At 51.7% G+C, this 13,030-nt stretch overlaps 4 protein-coding genes across 4 annotated transcripts; all 4 read right to left on the bottom strand.

Moving 5' to 3' along the window:
- Positions 1–2,369: 2,369 nt before the first annotated feature.
- On the bottom strand, positions 2,370–2,822 carry CORC01_08468 (uncharacterized protein; the record flags this gene model as incomplete). The annotated part of the gene is made up of 1 exon (XM_022620098.1): positions 2,370–2,822. The coding sequence occupies one exon, from the start codon at positions 2,820–2,822 to the stop codon at positions 2,370–2,372; it is 453 nt and encodes a 150-aa protein (XP_022473410.1).
- Positions 2,823–4,833: 2,011 nt separating this feature from the next.
- On the bottom strand, positions 4,834–6,483 carry CORC01_08467 (NAD-dependent deacetylase sirtuin-7; the record flags this gene model as incomplete). The annotated part of the gene is made up of 3 exons (XM_022620097.1): positions 4,834–5,717; positions 5,834–5,906; positions 5,983–6,483. 3 exons carry the CDS (start codon positions 6,481–6,483, stop codon positions 4,834–4,836), a joined length of 1,458 nt encoding a protein of 485 aa, XP_022473409.1.
- Positions 6,484–7,319: 836 nt separating this feature from the next.
- Positions 7,320–7,955, bottom strand: CORC01_08466 (uncharacterized protein; the record flags this gene model as incomplete). Its single annotated transcript, XM_022620096.1, has 3 exons — positions 7,320–7,505; positions 7,571–7,702; positions 7,782–7,955. 3 exons carry the CDS (start codon positions 7,953–7,955, stop codon positions 7,320–7,322), a joined length of 492 nt encoding a protein of 163 aa, XP_022473408.1.
- Positions 7,956–11,420: 3,465 nt separating this feature from the next.
- CORC01_08465 (riboflavin transporter MCH5) lies at positions 11,421–13,030 on the bottom strand (the record flags this gene model as incomplete). Its single annotated transcript, XM_022620095.1, has 4 exons — positions 11,421–12,325; positions 12,402–12,494; positions 12,555–12,794; positions 12,859–13,030. 4 exons carry the CDS (start codon positions 13,028–13,030, stop codon positions 11,421–11,423), a joined length of 1,410 nt encoding a protein of 469 aa, XP_022473407.1.

Here is a 13,030-nt window from a genome sequence, read left to right as displayed (position 1 = left end):
GGAATACGGTGGATGACTTGTTGGAAGAATCCGGAGGTTTTTGGAGTAGATGGAGCATGAAGAGAAGCGGAGTCGACAGAGAAGGCGTGTTGAGCTGTCAACCCTTGCGTTGCTCCGGTTATTGGGCGGTTGTTTCGACGTCTGTCGACGGCGCACAAGCCAGCTCCACAAGGGGCAGTTGTAAGTGGGGTTGGGCGATGAGCCTCTTCGAACGCTTGCAAAGTCTGTTTCTTCTCTCCCGTGTCCAACGCCTTGCCCAACGGTGCGGTTGGAATGACAACTCGCGTGGGAGAAGAGAGTACAGAGAGGAAGCGGAAAATCCAAAAGGTCCATCTCCTTCATCCCCCTGCTTAAGGTAGTGGCTTTCGCTTAGCGTACTCTAGCCAGGGGTAGCCTAGCCTCTCTCGAACGATCGAGACAACCGATCGAAAGCCAATCAGTGATGGGCTTGGCCGGATTGGGACAGGCGAATGGGGCATCGCCAGCTCTCAGGTGGTAGGCATCGCTGCCTCGCTGGGCAACTCCAAACAAAGCAACATCGCGCCTTCCTTAGGTAGGAGCACAGCTCGGCTAAGGCGGAAGGACGGAATTGCTCTGGGCGACTGCCAACTGTTCTTGCCTTCCCTCAATTTTCTAAAAGCAACTACTTTATCCCCCGACACCATCTGCCTGCCTCCTGGAAAGGAAGGCAAGATGGGTAACTACATATCTTGGATTTATGCAAGTCCTCGTCTTCTTCAGTTTGCTTCCGCGGGGCTTCTCCTTCTGCCACCCGCATTCCTCTGCAAGACATCCAATTCCCAGCTCCACCCTCTTGACCTCGACTACGTACGGATACCTATCCGTATCTTACCTTACCATCATCAACGGCATCTAAGCTTAATGCTAGTCGTTCTTATACGATGGGACAATAATATCACCATTTTCCAGACTACCCGTCCATCGTTCACTTGACAACTCTTCATCAGGTGGCAACCGGCCGTTTCCTGAGTCGCTAACCCCAATGAGGACACGACAAAGGCGCTCGCTTGAACGCTCAACTTGTTTCCAGGTTGGCCTCGCTCACACACTCTCGTCTCCCGATCGACTGACTGCTGGACTGGCTTGATTGATCCCTTTTGATACCCTAGCCGCTGCTAATGCACATTGCAGCACCCCGTCGCCTTACTCGCCCGTCCCTTTCCGTCTTCTCTTCCTTGCAGCTCGCCGCTTCTTAGCTCGCATTTCCCCTCACGCCGCCGCATCATCCGTCGCTAGGAGGGTTGCTACGCAGCCTCTTGTCATTACTTCACTCCGCGTCCTCAGTGGGAAAAGTCCTTTGGCATAGCGAGAGGACGAGTGTGCCAGTGAGGCAATTTCGCGCGGATTTTCACCCCGCCATCTCACCACCCTCTATCTGTACGGATCCTTACACTCGACCCGCCTCTCCCCAGACTGTCGGCACTTTGCAGCAGCAACCCACCCACCATCACTGGGCTACCCTATGGAAAGGTCCATCGTCGCTTGCCTTCGCCCGACCAACAAACCACCTGGCCAGGTCACCTTGTTGCGGCACAGCGCTGCATCGTCACATCGTCTACTGACCTAAATCTCACGATGGATACGAGAATCTCCTCACCTCCGGCGAGGGCCGCGGGGTCCCCGCCACTCTCCATGACATCGCGTCGCCCAAGTGCTTACCGACCTCACTGGGCCAAAACAAGCTCTTGACTCACACACTTGGAGTATACCGTATCGTTCGCATGACGACTTTTACCGCTAGTCAATCATGTCTTCAACGCAGTCCGGCGGCTTGTCCATTCTCTGCGAGGTTGAGGTATGATTATCCACGTCTCCAAGCGGCACGTATCTCGACGCTCGGCGTGCATTCTATCGCACTAGTCTGATTGAGATCTGGGGTAAGTTAGGCGGCAGAAGATTTCGTCCCATTTCCACGACCGAGTTCAAGAATGTCGATCAAGCCTCACCTAACCCTCGCACGTGCTTCTGATTCCTGACGCAGTCATCAATAAACCCCTGGCTGGCTGCAGTCTGTAGGAAGTACTTGGTGACTGCATAGTCAACTCCAGCTGGCAGCTGGATCAAGCCACTCCCTTGTACCTGGGTAAATACGAGACTCAGCGAGGATACGCTTCCTTCGCTTCCAAAACGCAGTCTAGTTTCCGGACACCTGGGGTTTGCGTTCTCGATGATGCCCTCCTCTTAACCAAGAAAGTTTCTCATTGTCAAAATAACGATGCTCGAATCAGATTATGGAACTGGGATTGTCTCGTGACGTTGAGTCGCCTTTTTACCACCGATGGCGCTCCGCTACGCTAAATCACCTCGGCCCATCGGGACTTCCTCCAGGAATGCCAAGCGGGTCAAGGCTAAGAGACCTCGAAGCATTCCAGCTTTTGCCCATACACCATTGACAGCTCGAGATTTTGATACACGCCCGAGCACCGGCCAGCGCGACCTTCAGCGCCTGACTCGATGCGCCCTCGCCTCCGCCGCGCCGGCGCGCCGCTGCCGTTCTTGCTGTGGTAGGCCGCCGTGCGCCTATCGTTCCGACACACGGCGCGGTTACCCGGGCTGTTGAGCGGCGTGTCGGAGCCGAGACCCGGGACGGAGGCGTCCTGGTCTGACCAGCTCTGGACTACTTCCTCGGATGCTCCCGCCGCTGAGACTCGCGCTCGGGCGATGGCCAAGGTGGTGGTGTCGAGCAGCTCCTGCTCGGAGAGGGAAACGGCCCGGCCCAGGCCACCCAGAGTCCCAAACCGCTGACGAGGATTTACGACGCCGAAGGGTCGAAACAGCTTGACACGGTAGTGGCACCGCATCTGGTGCAAACATCAAACTCTGTATCGACGAACGAGTCGCTAAGGGCAATCGAGACGCCAGAGATTGCGTAGTTGCCAAGACTCGGGGTTGGGGTAGTAGAAGAACTTACCTCGGGCCTTGCAAGTCCATCTCATAGGAGAGACTTCCTGGCCACCTCGAGCATCAACCTCCGCTACGGATCGGCCCTCTCAACCTCGCTGCTCGTCATGCTGAAGGAGGTGTTCAGTGCGCCTCGGTCGACACTCTCAGCGAGGAAAATAGTCGTGCTCGGTCGCCACGGTGCCCAGCTTTCCTTCGTCTGAGTGTTTGGCGTATAATTTCGAATGGGGTTTGGGGAAACGGCCGCGGGCTTCGCCCTTGGTGAGGAGGAACTCCGAGAGGTCTTGGGTAGATAGCAGACCACGGGAAGTCATGCCGCAGATAACGATTGGCATGTCCCCTTTGTCGTCGAAGCCATTGCTGGAGTGAACAGCGTGACCGTGGCTCCCTACAAGCTATACCCCGACACTGAAGAAGGGGGTCGAGCAATTTCTTTTGGGGGACTGATCTCATTGTGTTGCTGTGACTGCCTCAACCCAGAATTCGTCCAGCCATCGGAATGTTGCTAAAACACTTCCTTCTTTTGCAGGGTCAATTCACTCGCGAGGAACGAAGCCACGAGCCCAAGGCCGCCAACACCGATCATGGTGTAGATGACTGCTCTGATTGGTGTCTGATAGGCCTGCTTGATGAGCCACAACGTTTTCTCTGGGAGTTCGAGCTTCCTCAGCTCAGGGATGAATGCTACGGCGGCTGCTGTATCTCGCAAGTGCTCCGCCCAGGGCGGCCAGCGTGGTTGCGTCCAGGGCGTAGAGAAAGAGGTTGACCAGAACGGCGATTTCTTAGAAACGCTCTCCGCTCCGGTCTCTATCTCGGCCATTTCCCGTGCATATTCACACGTGGCCTTCGCGATGCCGTCAATCTGCTCTCCAGTGTTTGTCCCGTGCACGATGACGCGAATACGGCTCTGTCGCTTGCGTACCGCGGGGTAATATTCTCTTGGACCTGATGCGTGTTTATGTTAGTAAGGACTCCGGTACATTCTCTTTCTTATCGTATCCGGCTCTCATGGCCGCCACCATGGGGAAGGTAGCTGCCGTAGTGCACACGACCGATCGTCGACCGAGCAAATACAGTGAGAGCAGTTCGCACTGTAGCCCGGCCAAGACTAGCTGCTGTGAATCATTTGGTGAGTATCACAGCCCCGCGGGTTGCCACTCACCACCCGTGGAAGTCAAGCGCTGACCGCAGGTGTGAATATCAAGGGCAATCTCCTCCGTTCCGACGGTGTCACGAGTTCAGCGTCCTTGGGGCTAACGATACCGATCCCGTGGGCCTCATCGATCAAGAACTCTATGTTGCCCTTGGGGCACACTCCTTTGGCACTGTCAACGAGCTCTCGCAGCGGACAGACGTCGCCGTCTATGCAGTACACCGCCTGCAACCGCCACCAGGATGCACTGCTTGCTCTCACGAAGCACTCTCTGCCAATCGAGGACGGACTCGAAGACCTCCCGGAACGATTCGCCGTCATTGTGGCGGAACGACTGTCTGCATAGAGTGGCTCTGTCAGAGCCAAGCTGTACACCATGCCGTCCAGCGTGCTAGCGTTCACCAGCTCGTCGTATGCAAGGGCATTGCCAGGCTGCGGGAGCGCTCCAAAATGGCCCCGTCCCCCTCAAAGCCCGAGCTGACGACCAACACGGCCACGGTCCCGTGGACCTCTACAATCTCCGGCTTTACCTGCTTGCACTTGTATTTTCCGTTCCCGCGCCTTGGCTGGGGAAGAATGTGTAGAAAGAATGGCGAGGAGTAGAGACTCAGAGAGAGAGAGAGAGAGAGAAAGAGCAGCTCGAGTGATAACTATTAGCGATTGATATAATTAATTCAGTATTGGCGTTGGCGTTAGCCACCGAAAGCCACCCATGTTTCGTGACTCAGAAAAGAGAGATTTCATCAGAGACAGGCATGCTACGGTGAAGTGAGATCAATGATCTCACTGGCCGCAGAGGAAGCAATGATGTGGCTCGGTACACCTGCCTCCTCGGCCGAGATCATGAGCGAATCCTCCATGCCCTCATCCGTTTCAGCCGTTCCACCCCGTCCGGCAAGAGTACCAGCATCTTGTCTACTCACTTCCCACGCCCCATTGGAAGGGTCATACTCGAGCAGGTACGTGATCTCAAGTTTGTCCTCTCCGGAATACTCCAGGGCAATCTCCAAAACTGGCTCGCCATAGTGTCCCATAAACTCCAGGTCCACCTTCACCTCCGTCCCGGCCGACAACTCACCCCGGAACGGAATGGTAAACGGCTCGGTTCTCGCAACGCGCCTGTTGCCTTGCATCTTGACAGACTGCAAGAACGTCGCAGGCGTGCCGTCGACGTCGATGCCCCTCGCCGTCACCTGATACCTGTCCTCCGCCGTCATCTCAATCTCCATAACCAACCGGCGACGAAGCACGAATTTCGGGATGGGAATATCCAGCTTCTCCATCACCTTCACCATCAAATCGTCCGTGGTGGCCCAGACCCGCAGCTCGCTCAGGTGGTCCAGCGGCGTGCTCTGCAAGTTGCAAATCACCAACTGGCCGCCGTTGGGGCTCGTCTTGGTGCGCTTCTTCTTCCCCACGGTTTCGGGGATCGTGCAGGCCGGTGGCACGGTCAGGGACGAGCCGAGGGCGAGGCAGAGGTCTGCCTTTCTGGCATTCGCGCGGGCGAGCGCGAGAGGTTCCGCGGGGAGGTACTCGCCAAAGTTTACAATGGTGTCGAGGAGGGTGCCGTTGCAGACTGCGCACTTGCGGCCGGTCCGGTGGTCGCGGACAGTCTTTTCGTAGGTGGCGACGGCGCGGAAGTCTGGTTTGATTGTCAACCGCCATCATGATGGGTGAATGGCCCATGACATGTCAGGGAGCGAGAGCTCGAACGGAAATGCAATAGGAAAATGAGAGAGTAAAAAAACAAAGTCTTACCTCTCAGATACTCCTTGCCACAATCCTTGCAATACTCGCGGTTACTGTTACCATGAAGCTCGGAAATCTTTTCCTGAAAGCGAGGGTTACATCGTGAGCCTTTGATCGACCAACTCCTTGAATGGCGGGAATGAGAGCGAGGGACATACTGGCAATATTCCGCTCTTCCTGTGAAGGCCATCGCAGTTCTGACTGACGAGATATTTCAAGATGCCCCGTTCCTGCAGCTCTACAAGCGCCATATGGGTCTTGGTAGGGACAGCCTGAAGCGTGCTGGTTGTCTTGCCTGTTCTTTGCCGTCCCTGGGCTCTGAGTGTCCAGGCACCTTCTGGACCGCGGAAGTCGGGAATTCCTAGATCACCACCGTCAATCTCTGAAACTAAGCAAATCAATGCGTATGTGCGCTGCAGATTGGATTGTGGACGGCCCGTCTGGCATCCGCCTACGAGGTCTCCCGCGCTTCCGGGGGAAGAAGGGATGAGGAGGAAGGTTTGGAACTCACCTGCGGAGGTGGAGATACCCGCCCCAGTGAAGGCGATGAAGTGTCTACTATTCTTGATTTGCTCCGTCAATTGAGAGGCTTTCTCTTCAAGAATGTGAAGAGCCTCGCGACGCTCTGCCTCGGCTTCTCTGGGGGCGGTATCTGCCATTGTGGGATTCCAGATTCGAGATTGCAGACGATGGAATGTGTGTCAAGAGAATGAACAAGTTTTTTGAAGTGGCCACGAATAAGATAAAAGGTGTATGGCAAGAAAGATACTCAGCATGCACTTGGGTGGCTTGACAGGACTGTTTTAAAAGAAAAAGAGAGTCTCAATAGCGGATCGTCGTGTCAAAGAGATATCGAGCAACGTGATATTTGATTGGACGGGATCAATTTAAACCATGATTAGGCAACCATGGCCCTCTTCCACCCCTTGCGCGCGGTTTACAAAAAAAACCGCCCATATTCAGCATGCCTGATTTATACGCTGAGTCTGTAACATAATATCATAGAAGAAAAATTAATTTAAAGTATCAATAAGCATCTGTAGCTTATGAACACTCAAGAGGTATTTTTGAAAATATTTATTAACTATAAACTTTCTTGATCTTGTCATGTTTTGATGATGTCTTTAATTATGAGGTCACTTATACATTGAGGGTTTTTTTTTTTGGTCAACCTTGTAAGTGGTGGTGTGAGCTTTATCTTAGCGCTACTGAATGACCATGAATAAGTGTTAGCGGCAGCACGGTCACTTTATCGCTCGGGTGGGATTGCCCCACCTAGCTGCTCACCTTAAAGTTGCCGCTTTTAAGCTGGTAAAAAGATGCCTTAGGGGGTGTAGGGTGAGGACGGCCACAGCTTGCGGTGGGCTGACCCCCACATTTAAATCTTCAGAACAGTACGGCAACTGCTCCCTAAGGCCCAGGCTAGATACGAAATACCTAACTCCAGCGGCAACCCCACAAAAAGAAGAGAGCAAAGCGGTACCCGAAGACTTTGTTAAACAAAGCTCCCCTGGCGAGCTACCTTACGCGAGTTCCGCCGGTCCCAAAGCAAGTAAGTCACAATGATGACCAGTACAAGAGGCAAAGAAATCTCTAAATAAAACCAAAGTCCTGGTTGGAGATCGAACTTTAGCGCGCCTCTTTCTGATGTGATACCAATGTAACCCATATCCAGAAATCCCTGTGTTGAGCCCCGACAATGTCAGCGTCTGCCGTTACGAGAGAGATGCGATCTTCTGCACTTACAGCAACAAAGGTAGGGGGAAGAAAACATAGCGTTAGTAGAGCAATAACCCTCATAGTTTGGGCCTCAATGACCGTTCTTGCGGTCAATGTCTCCGTTGTATATGTGTTGCGGAGATTAACGAGATCGCGGACCTACCACCAACTTAGCTGCCTAAAGCTCCAATTTGACAAAAGCTCTCCAAGGTTGAGTCTAATAAAAAACTTCTCCTCCCATGGTGGTGACGGATTCCAGCTTGGCTGTAATAACTAGGACGTGGCTTCGCTGGAACGCGAGATCTCTGACCACGCTCTCAACACACTCCGAAATCCTCTTCTTCTCTCTCAAGTAAGTATCATCCCGCGCTAGATCTTGCCTAACATTTATTTCATGATACACATATTTCATGGTAGCGATATTACTCTCCAACACATGTGCTGCAGTCTGGAGCCCTCCCATGATAAAGAGTGCATTCTGCAGACTTTGTGCGTTGGCTTCTCCGATAATTGGACAGCGAGGGTCGGTAGCCGCAGCATCTGCTCGCTGAATAGCAGTTAGCAAGCCATCAACAAGTTATTCTCTACTAGCAGATTGGATCTTGACTTACGATGTTCTGTACAGCTTTGTGGATGCAAGATATGTACGACGACCAATTCATCATGAGACTCTTGAACACCAAGATTGGCATAGTCGCCCAATCATTGCTGTCGCTGCGTTTAGCAACCGCTCCACCATACTCCTCTTTGACCAAATCCCAGTGATTGATGAGAATTGCGAAGTTCCGAGTTCTCTCATCTTGTACAATATCCAGAAGATAAAAACCCTCCTTCCTCACTGACCAATGTAGAACGTCATTTGGAAGCTTAGTTGTACCTAATTCATCGTTGGGAGGGAGTCGTTTCCTGCCGTTCATCTCAAAGAATTTGAGAAGGCAGCACGACTCAAATCTAGAGGTCCCTGTTATCACTGCGGGGGGCGGGGGGTTGGAGGGCTGGTATTCAACTGGCTGTTACTTTGACCCAAACCATAGCTGAGCCTTGCCTCCCTCCCCTACCGTCCTTAGCCCCCAACACAATCCCATAACCAAAGCCACAGATGCAGCGTGGTCTTGCTACATTTCAGCTTTAGGCAGCAGCGCATACTACGACTTGTAATTTTCACGCTGGCTATTCATGTTCTTCCAATCCTGCATTACTCCCTGATTCGAAATCGTCAGGCAATCCATCAACTATTTGCAACAAGGAGTCTGCTACGTACATCTGGAATCTTGTACGGGTCCCAAACTCGATGAACACCGCTGCTTCCGAAAGTCTTCTAGGATAAGGCTTCTACCCAAGGGTGTGATGGAGTAACTATGAGCTAAAGGGTTACCTGTGTATCGAAGTCCTGAATGTCTCTGTCTTTGTCTTCATCATAACGCAAGGGATACTGCTCTTTCAGCCATGCCTCGATATCGGAACGCTTAGCGCAGTCGAACACATCTGTGTATACCCAGGTCCATAATGTGTTGATTAACACTTAGCATACCATGTTGAATGCAGCGTCATTTCGGAGAATGCAAGCAAAAACAGGTGGGCAGCGGGACGAAGAGCGCATGCTGCCTAAATACACCACGGGCACGTTATCTGCCTTGTATACATGTATATATTGACGTGGCTGACGGTGATCATTGAGGAAATCTAACCAAATCATTTCCGTTGCAACCAGCCCTCTCCCACTCGATTATAAGTTTGAGACTATGTGGTTTGAACCAAGATGGTGATTCGAGGCACATATCAGAAATTTAGAAATGAGGCAGCACTAGACCTCGTTGAGTCTCATATTGTGACATCTTTATTAGAGGATCACTGTCAGAAGTCCGAGCTTGAACTCTTGAATTCCAACCGCGAAGGGAAGTTCTCAGATGCTGCATATTGGTGCAAGAAAGACGGAGGGTTTGTATTGCGAGGGAGCGTCGCTGACACCTTGACGAAACTCGAAACTCAAGAGCAAGAGGAGACGAATCGGGTGGCCTTGAAGCTTCGCCAAATGTTCAGTATTGAACTTAAGGGGTGAGATACCATGGATTTCTGTCTTTCCGCTTTCAGAAGTGCAAAGCATAGTAATCGGCCAATGGACTAAGATGCCATGAAATACGGCTCTGAAAATTGGTCAGTGTATTACCGAAATTCTACGTTCAGCCAAGAACACCCCGCACACCTAGCCATATACCGGGATCCTCACCAATTCAGAACATATTTGGAATCTGCAATAGAATCACGACAAGAAAGTCTTTCTATTGATCTTAATGTGGAAGTGGAAGGATGCATGGGCACCTTAGGAGAGAGTGTGTGATCAGATTTCGTTTCCACCAGCTGCATTCTTTCCAACAGACGACAATAGTGAAAACAAGGACGATCACATTAAGAAGAAAGCGTTACCACGGTACAAATCAATTTTTCCTAACTACACGCTCCTCTTCACCCACATCGAGGAGTACTGGCGCTTCATCGCCCTAATAATCATACGCCAGGAACTCTGCAAAGATGCAGCTAATGGTTCAACGGATTTCAGGTTCACAGAGTGTAGTATCAAAAGCCAAAAAAAAGTGTTTCATCAGTGGTATACCCCAAGTCCAGAAACGACTCACGGAAAAAGACTACGACGAGAAATTCAAGCGGTCTTCTCCACTTACTACTATCTCATATAGACCAGATAATGAGAACAAGGTAATTGATTACACCCTGGTGCTTTGGACACAGCATGAGAAAAACCAGTTTGGACACAGCATGAGAAAAACAGGGAAAAAGTCTGTTTGGCCATTGACATCGGAGAAACTAGGTGGAAGCCCAAAGTTGAAAGGGGCTCGCCGCAGCTCATGATCCAGCTCAAACGTAAATTGGAGACTCCCTACAAGTCTCAACTGCGAGCAGCGATATACAACGAAGAAGCAGATTTCAGGGGGACCACAGATAAATACCCCTTCATACCCATTGACCCAGCGCAGTTGTATGAAGGTCTACAGAAGGGCGTCGCGGAAGACCTCAACATTCGTTTCAATTATATAGAGGGTACATTATCTACATTGACACTTTAAGTTTCTAGAAAAGAAGTTCATAGCTGACTCATGGTCCATACTTAGAGAGAGATGGCTTTCGGAGGGTTCTTCGTGACCACGATTTTTTCCGGCAATCTGCCTTAGGATCAAATCATTAGGAAAATACTGGCCGACTGGCGAGTTGTCGCAGGTTTGCACTAATGATTAAAATTGTAATACATTGTTCTCAATAAGAATGGCCGAAATTTATGACGACTTATAAACTAATTAAGAGATATTTGCAATTTTCTCAACAGTTGTCTCAGTATCCAAAGTTCATGGTCGACGAATGCGAGTGAGGACCGCTTAGCGCATACACCGTCTAAGCGCATACCGGAATGCCAAGTGCAGCTTGAATTTCTTCCGATTCTTTCCTCTCTAGTCATTGGATTGGAATGAGGAATAATTGTCATTCATGTCCAAGCTGGCATTAAATAGCGATTACGCTCAAACATGGCATATTCTAGCATAAGGAGAGAAGCTGTAGGCTCTGTGCTCGATGAGCGGAAAGGAAACTCATCTCCGAGTGGTGGAGTAGTCCTTTCATTAGATCAATTTTCAGCCCAAAGAGGTTTATATGATGGAGCTTCATTTCAATCATAGCCGAAACGATGCAATCACTTGAGTCATCGCAAGCATTGACGTAAATGGGATACAATTGGGTACGAGAGAGGTTGAGATTTTTGGATCTCTGCTAGATGTACGGATACCATCAACTACTGGCGGCACCCGGCACACCTCTTCCCGGCGGCTAAAGACTCGAGGAGAGGCTGTCCATAGCTTAGAATTCCTCTCTTCTAAAACAGCGCTGGTTTCCACCCACCTGCGATGCCTCGAGCACCACAAAATGCCACAAATGCTACCATGTACGCAGCACCCGCAAAGATGATCAAATTCCGGTAGGGCTCAGTACCGGTCCTCAATAAGAACCCCGCTAGAGGAATGCCGACGAGGGCTCCGAAGCTCGCAATGAAGTACGCCATGCCCGTCGATTTCCCATAGTCCTCAATCTTGCAGACGCGCGAGATGCACACGGGCGACAGGCTAATCGCAGCCCCGGACCAGAAACCGAACAAGGTAGTAAAGGACATGATCTTGGCATCGACGTCGCCGGCGGCAAGCCACAGTCCCAGAACCAAGACGCCGCAGCAGAGAGACGTTACGCACATTGTGTTGAAGGCGCCGACGCGGTCGGCAATGTACCCGGGCAACATGCGACCGGGTATCGCGCCTGCATTGAGCAACACGTTGAGGAGGAAGGATTTTTGCAGCCCCAGTCCCTTTGCGATGGCGTAGGATGATATGTAGGAGTACGGAATGAAGACGGCAAACTCTACAAAGAAGATGGCAATTACTGCGACACCAAACTTGAGGTTACGCAGGAGGCGGAAGTCGAGGAGGACTTTGGCCTTGCGTTTTGGCGGAAGCCGTTTGCGGAGGAAGATGTTGGTGACGACCAGGCTGCCCGTCGATAGGAAGGCGATGATACGCATGGCCCAGGGGAAACCGATGCGGGGGGCCAGGTACTGGATGATGAGAGAGAAGCCGATGCCGCCAAGGCCGCCAGCCGTGCAGGCCACGCCAGTTGCGAAGGCGCGTCGCTCGCAGAACCAGTGTCCTATGGCTGATAGGGCCGGGTTGAAGAGGCAGGCGGCGCTGATGCCGCCGCAGACACCAAACGAGAGGAGCATTTGATAGAATTCTGATGCAGCCAGGGGGAGGGTCAGTCATTCACGGGCGAAGGCATCGATGGTGCGAGGCCAGGCATGGCGACGTACCTGTAGATAGGCTGAGAAAGATCATTGAAGCAATCGTGCCGATAGAGCCTGGTATGAGCAACACACGGATATCAAAAGCGTCAAATACGGGTCCTGCGATAGTCTCGACCGTCAGTTTCGGAAGGACTGTAGTAATTGGCCGGGTATACCTACCAACTTGGGCTCCGCAGGCGGTAATGAAGAATGCGTAACATGAGAATATCCACCCTGCTTTACTTTCGGGCACGCCTTGAAGTTCATTCTGCAGTAGCCAACCTTGGAGCACAGAAATGGTGTTGAGGATGCCCATCGGTGGGATCATGGCGCACCACGCCCCGACCACCACCATCCAAGCTTGGAGCCCGCCCTCGGGATACTCGATAACATCATCGTGGAGAACATCGTCTATAATGACTTTTAAGAGGTCTCAGTCTCCTGGATTTGGAAATTTGAACTTGGCAAATTCGCTCAAACATACTCGTGTCCGACACCGCCTTTGAGGGTTGAAACGTGGCTTGGTGGGTTTGACTGGCAGGAAAAGAAGCCTCGATGTTCCCGTCTTCGCGTGGGTAGTCAATAGGATTGGCCTTGGTGGCACCGGCATACTTCGCTCGACCTGAGTCCTGATGATCCTCGCGACGCGTCTCCAT

Source organism: Colletotrichum orchidophilum (assembly GCF_001831195.1).
Source record: "Colletotrichum orchidophilum strain IMI 309357 chromosome Unknown Scaffold_72.1, whole genome shotgun sequence".
In the NCBI taxonomy this organism is placed as follows: domain Eukaryota; kingdom Fungi; phylum Ascomycota; class Sordariomycetes; order Glomerellales; family Glomerellaceae; genus Colletotrichum; species Colletotrichum orchidophilum.
This window is presented reverse-complemented; position numbering and strand designations above follow the sequence as displayed.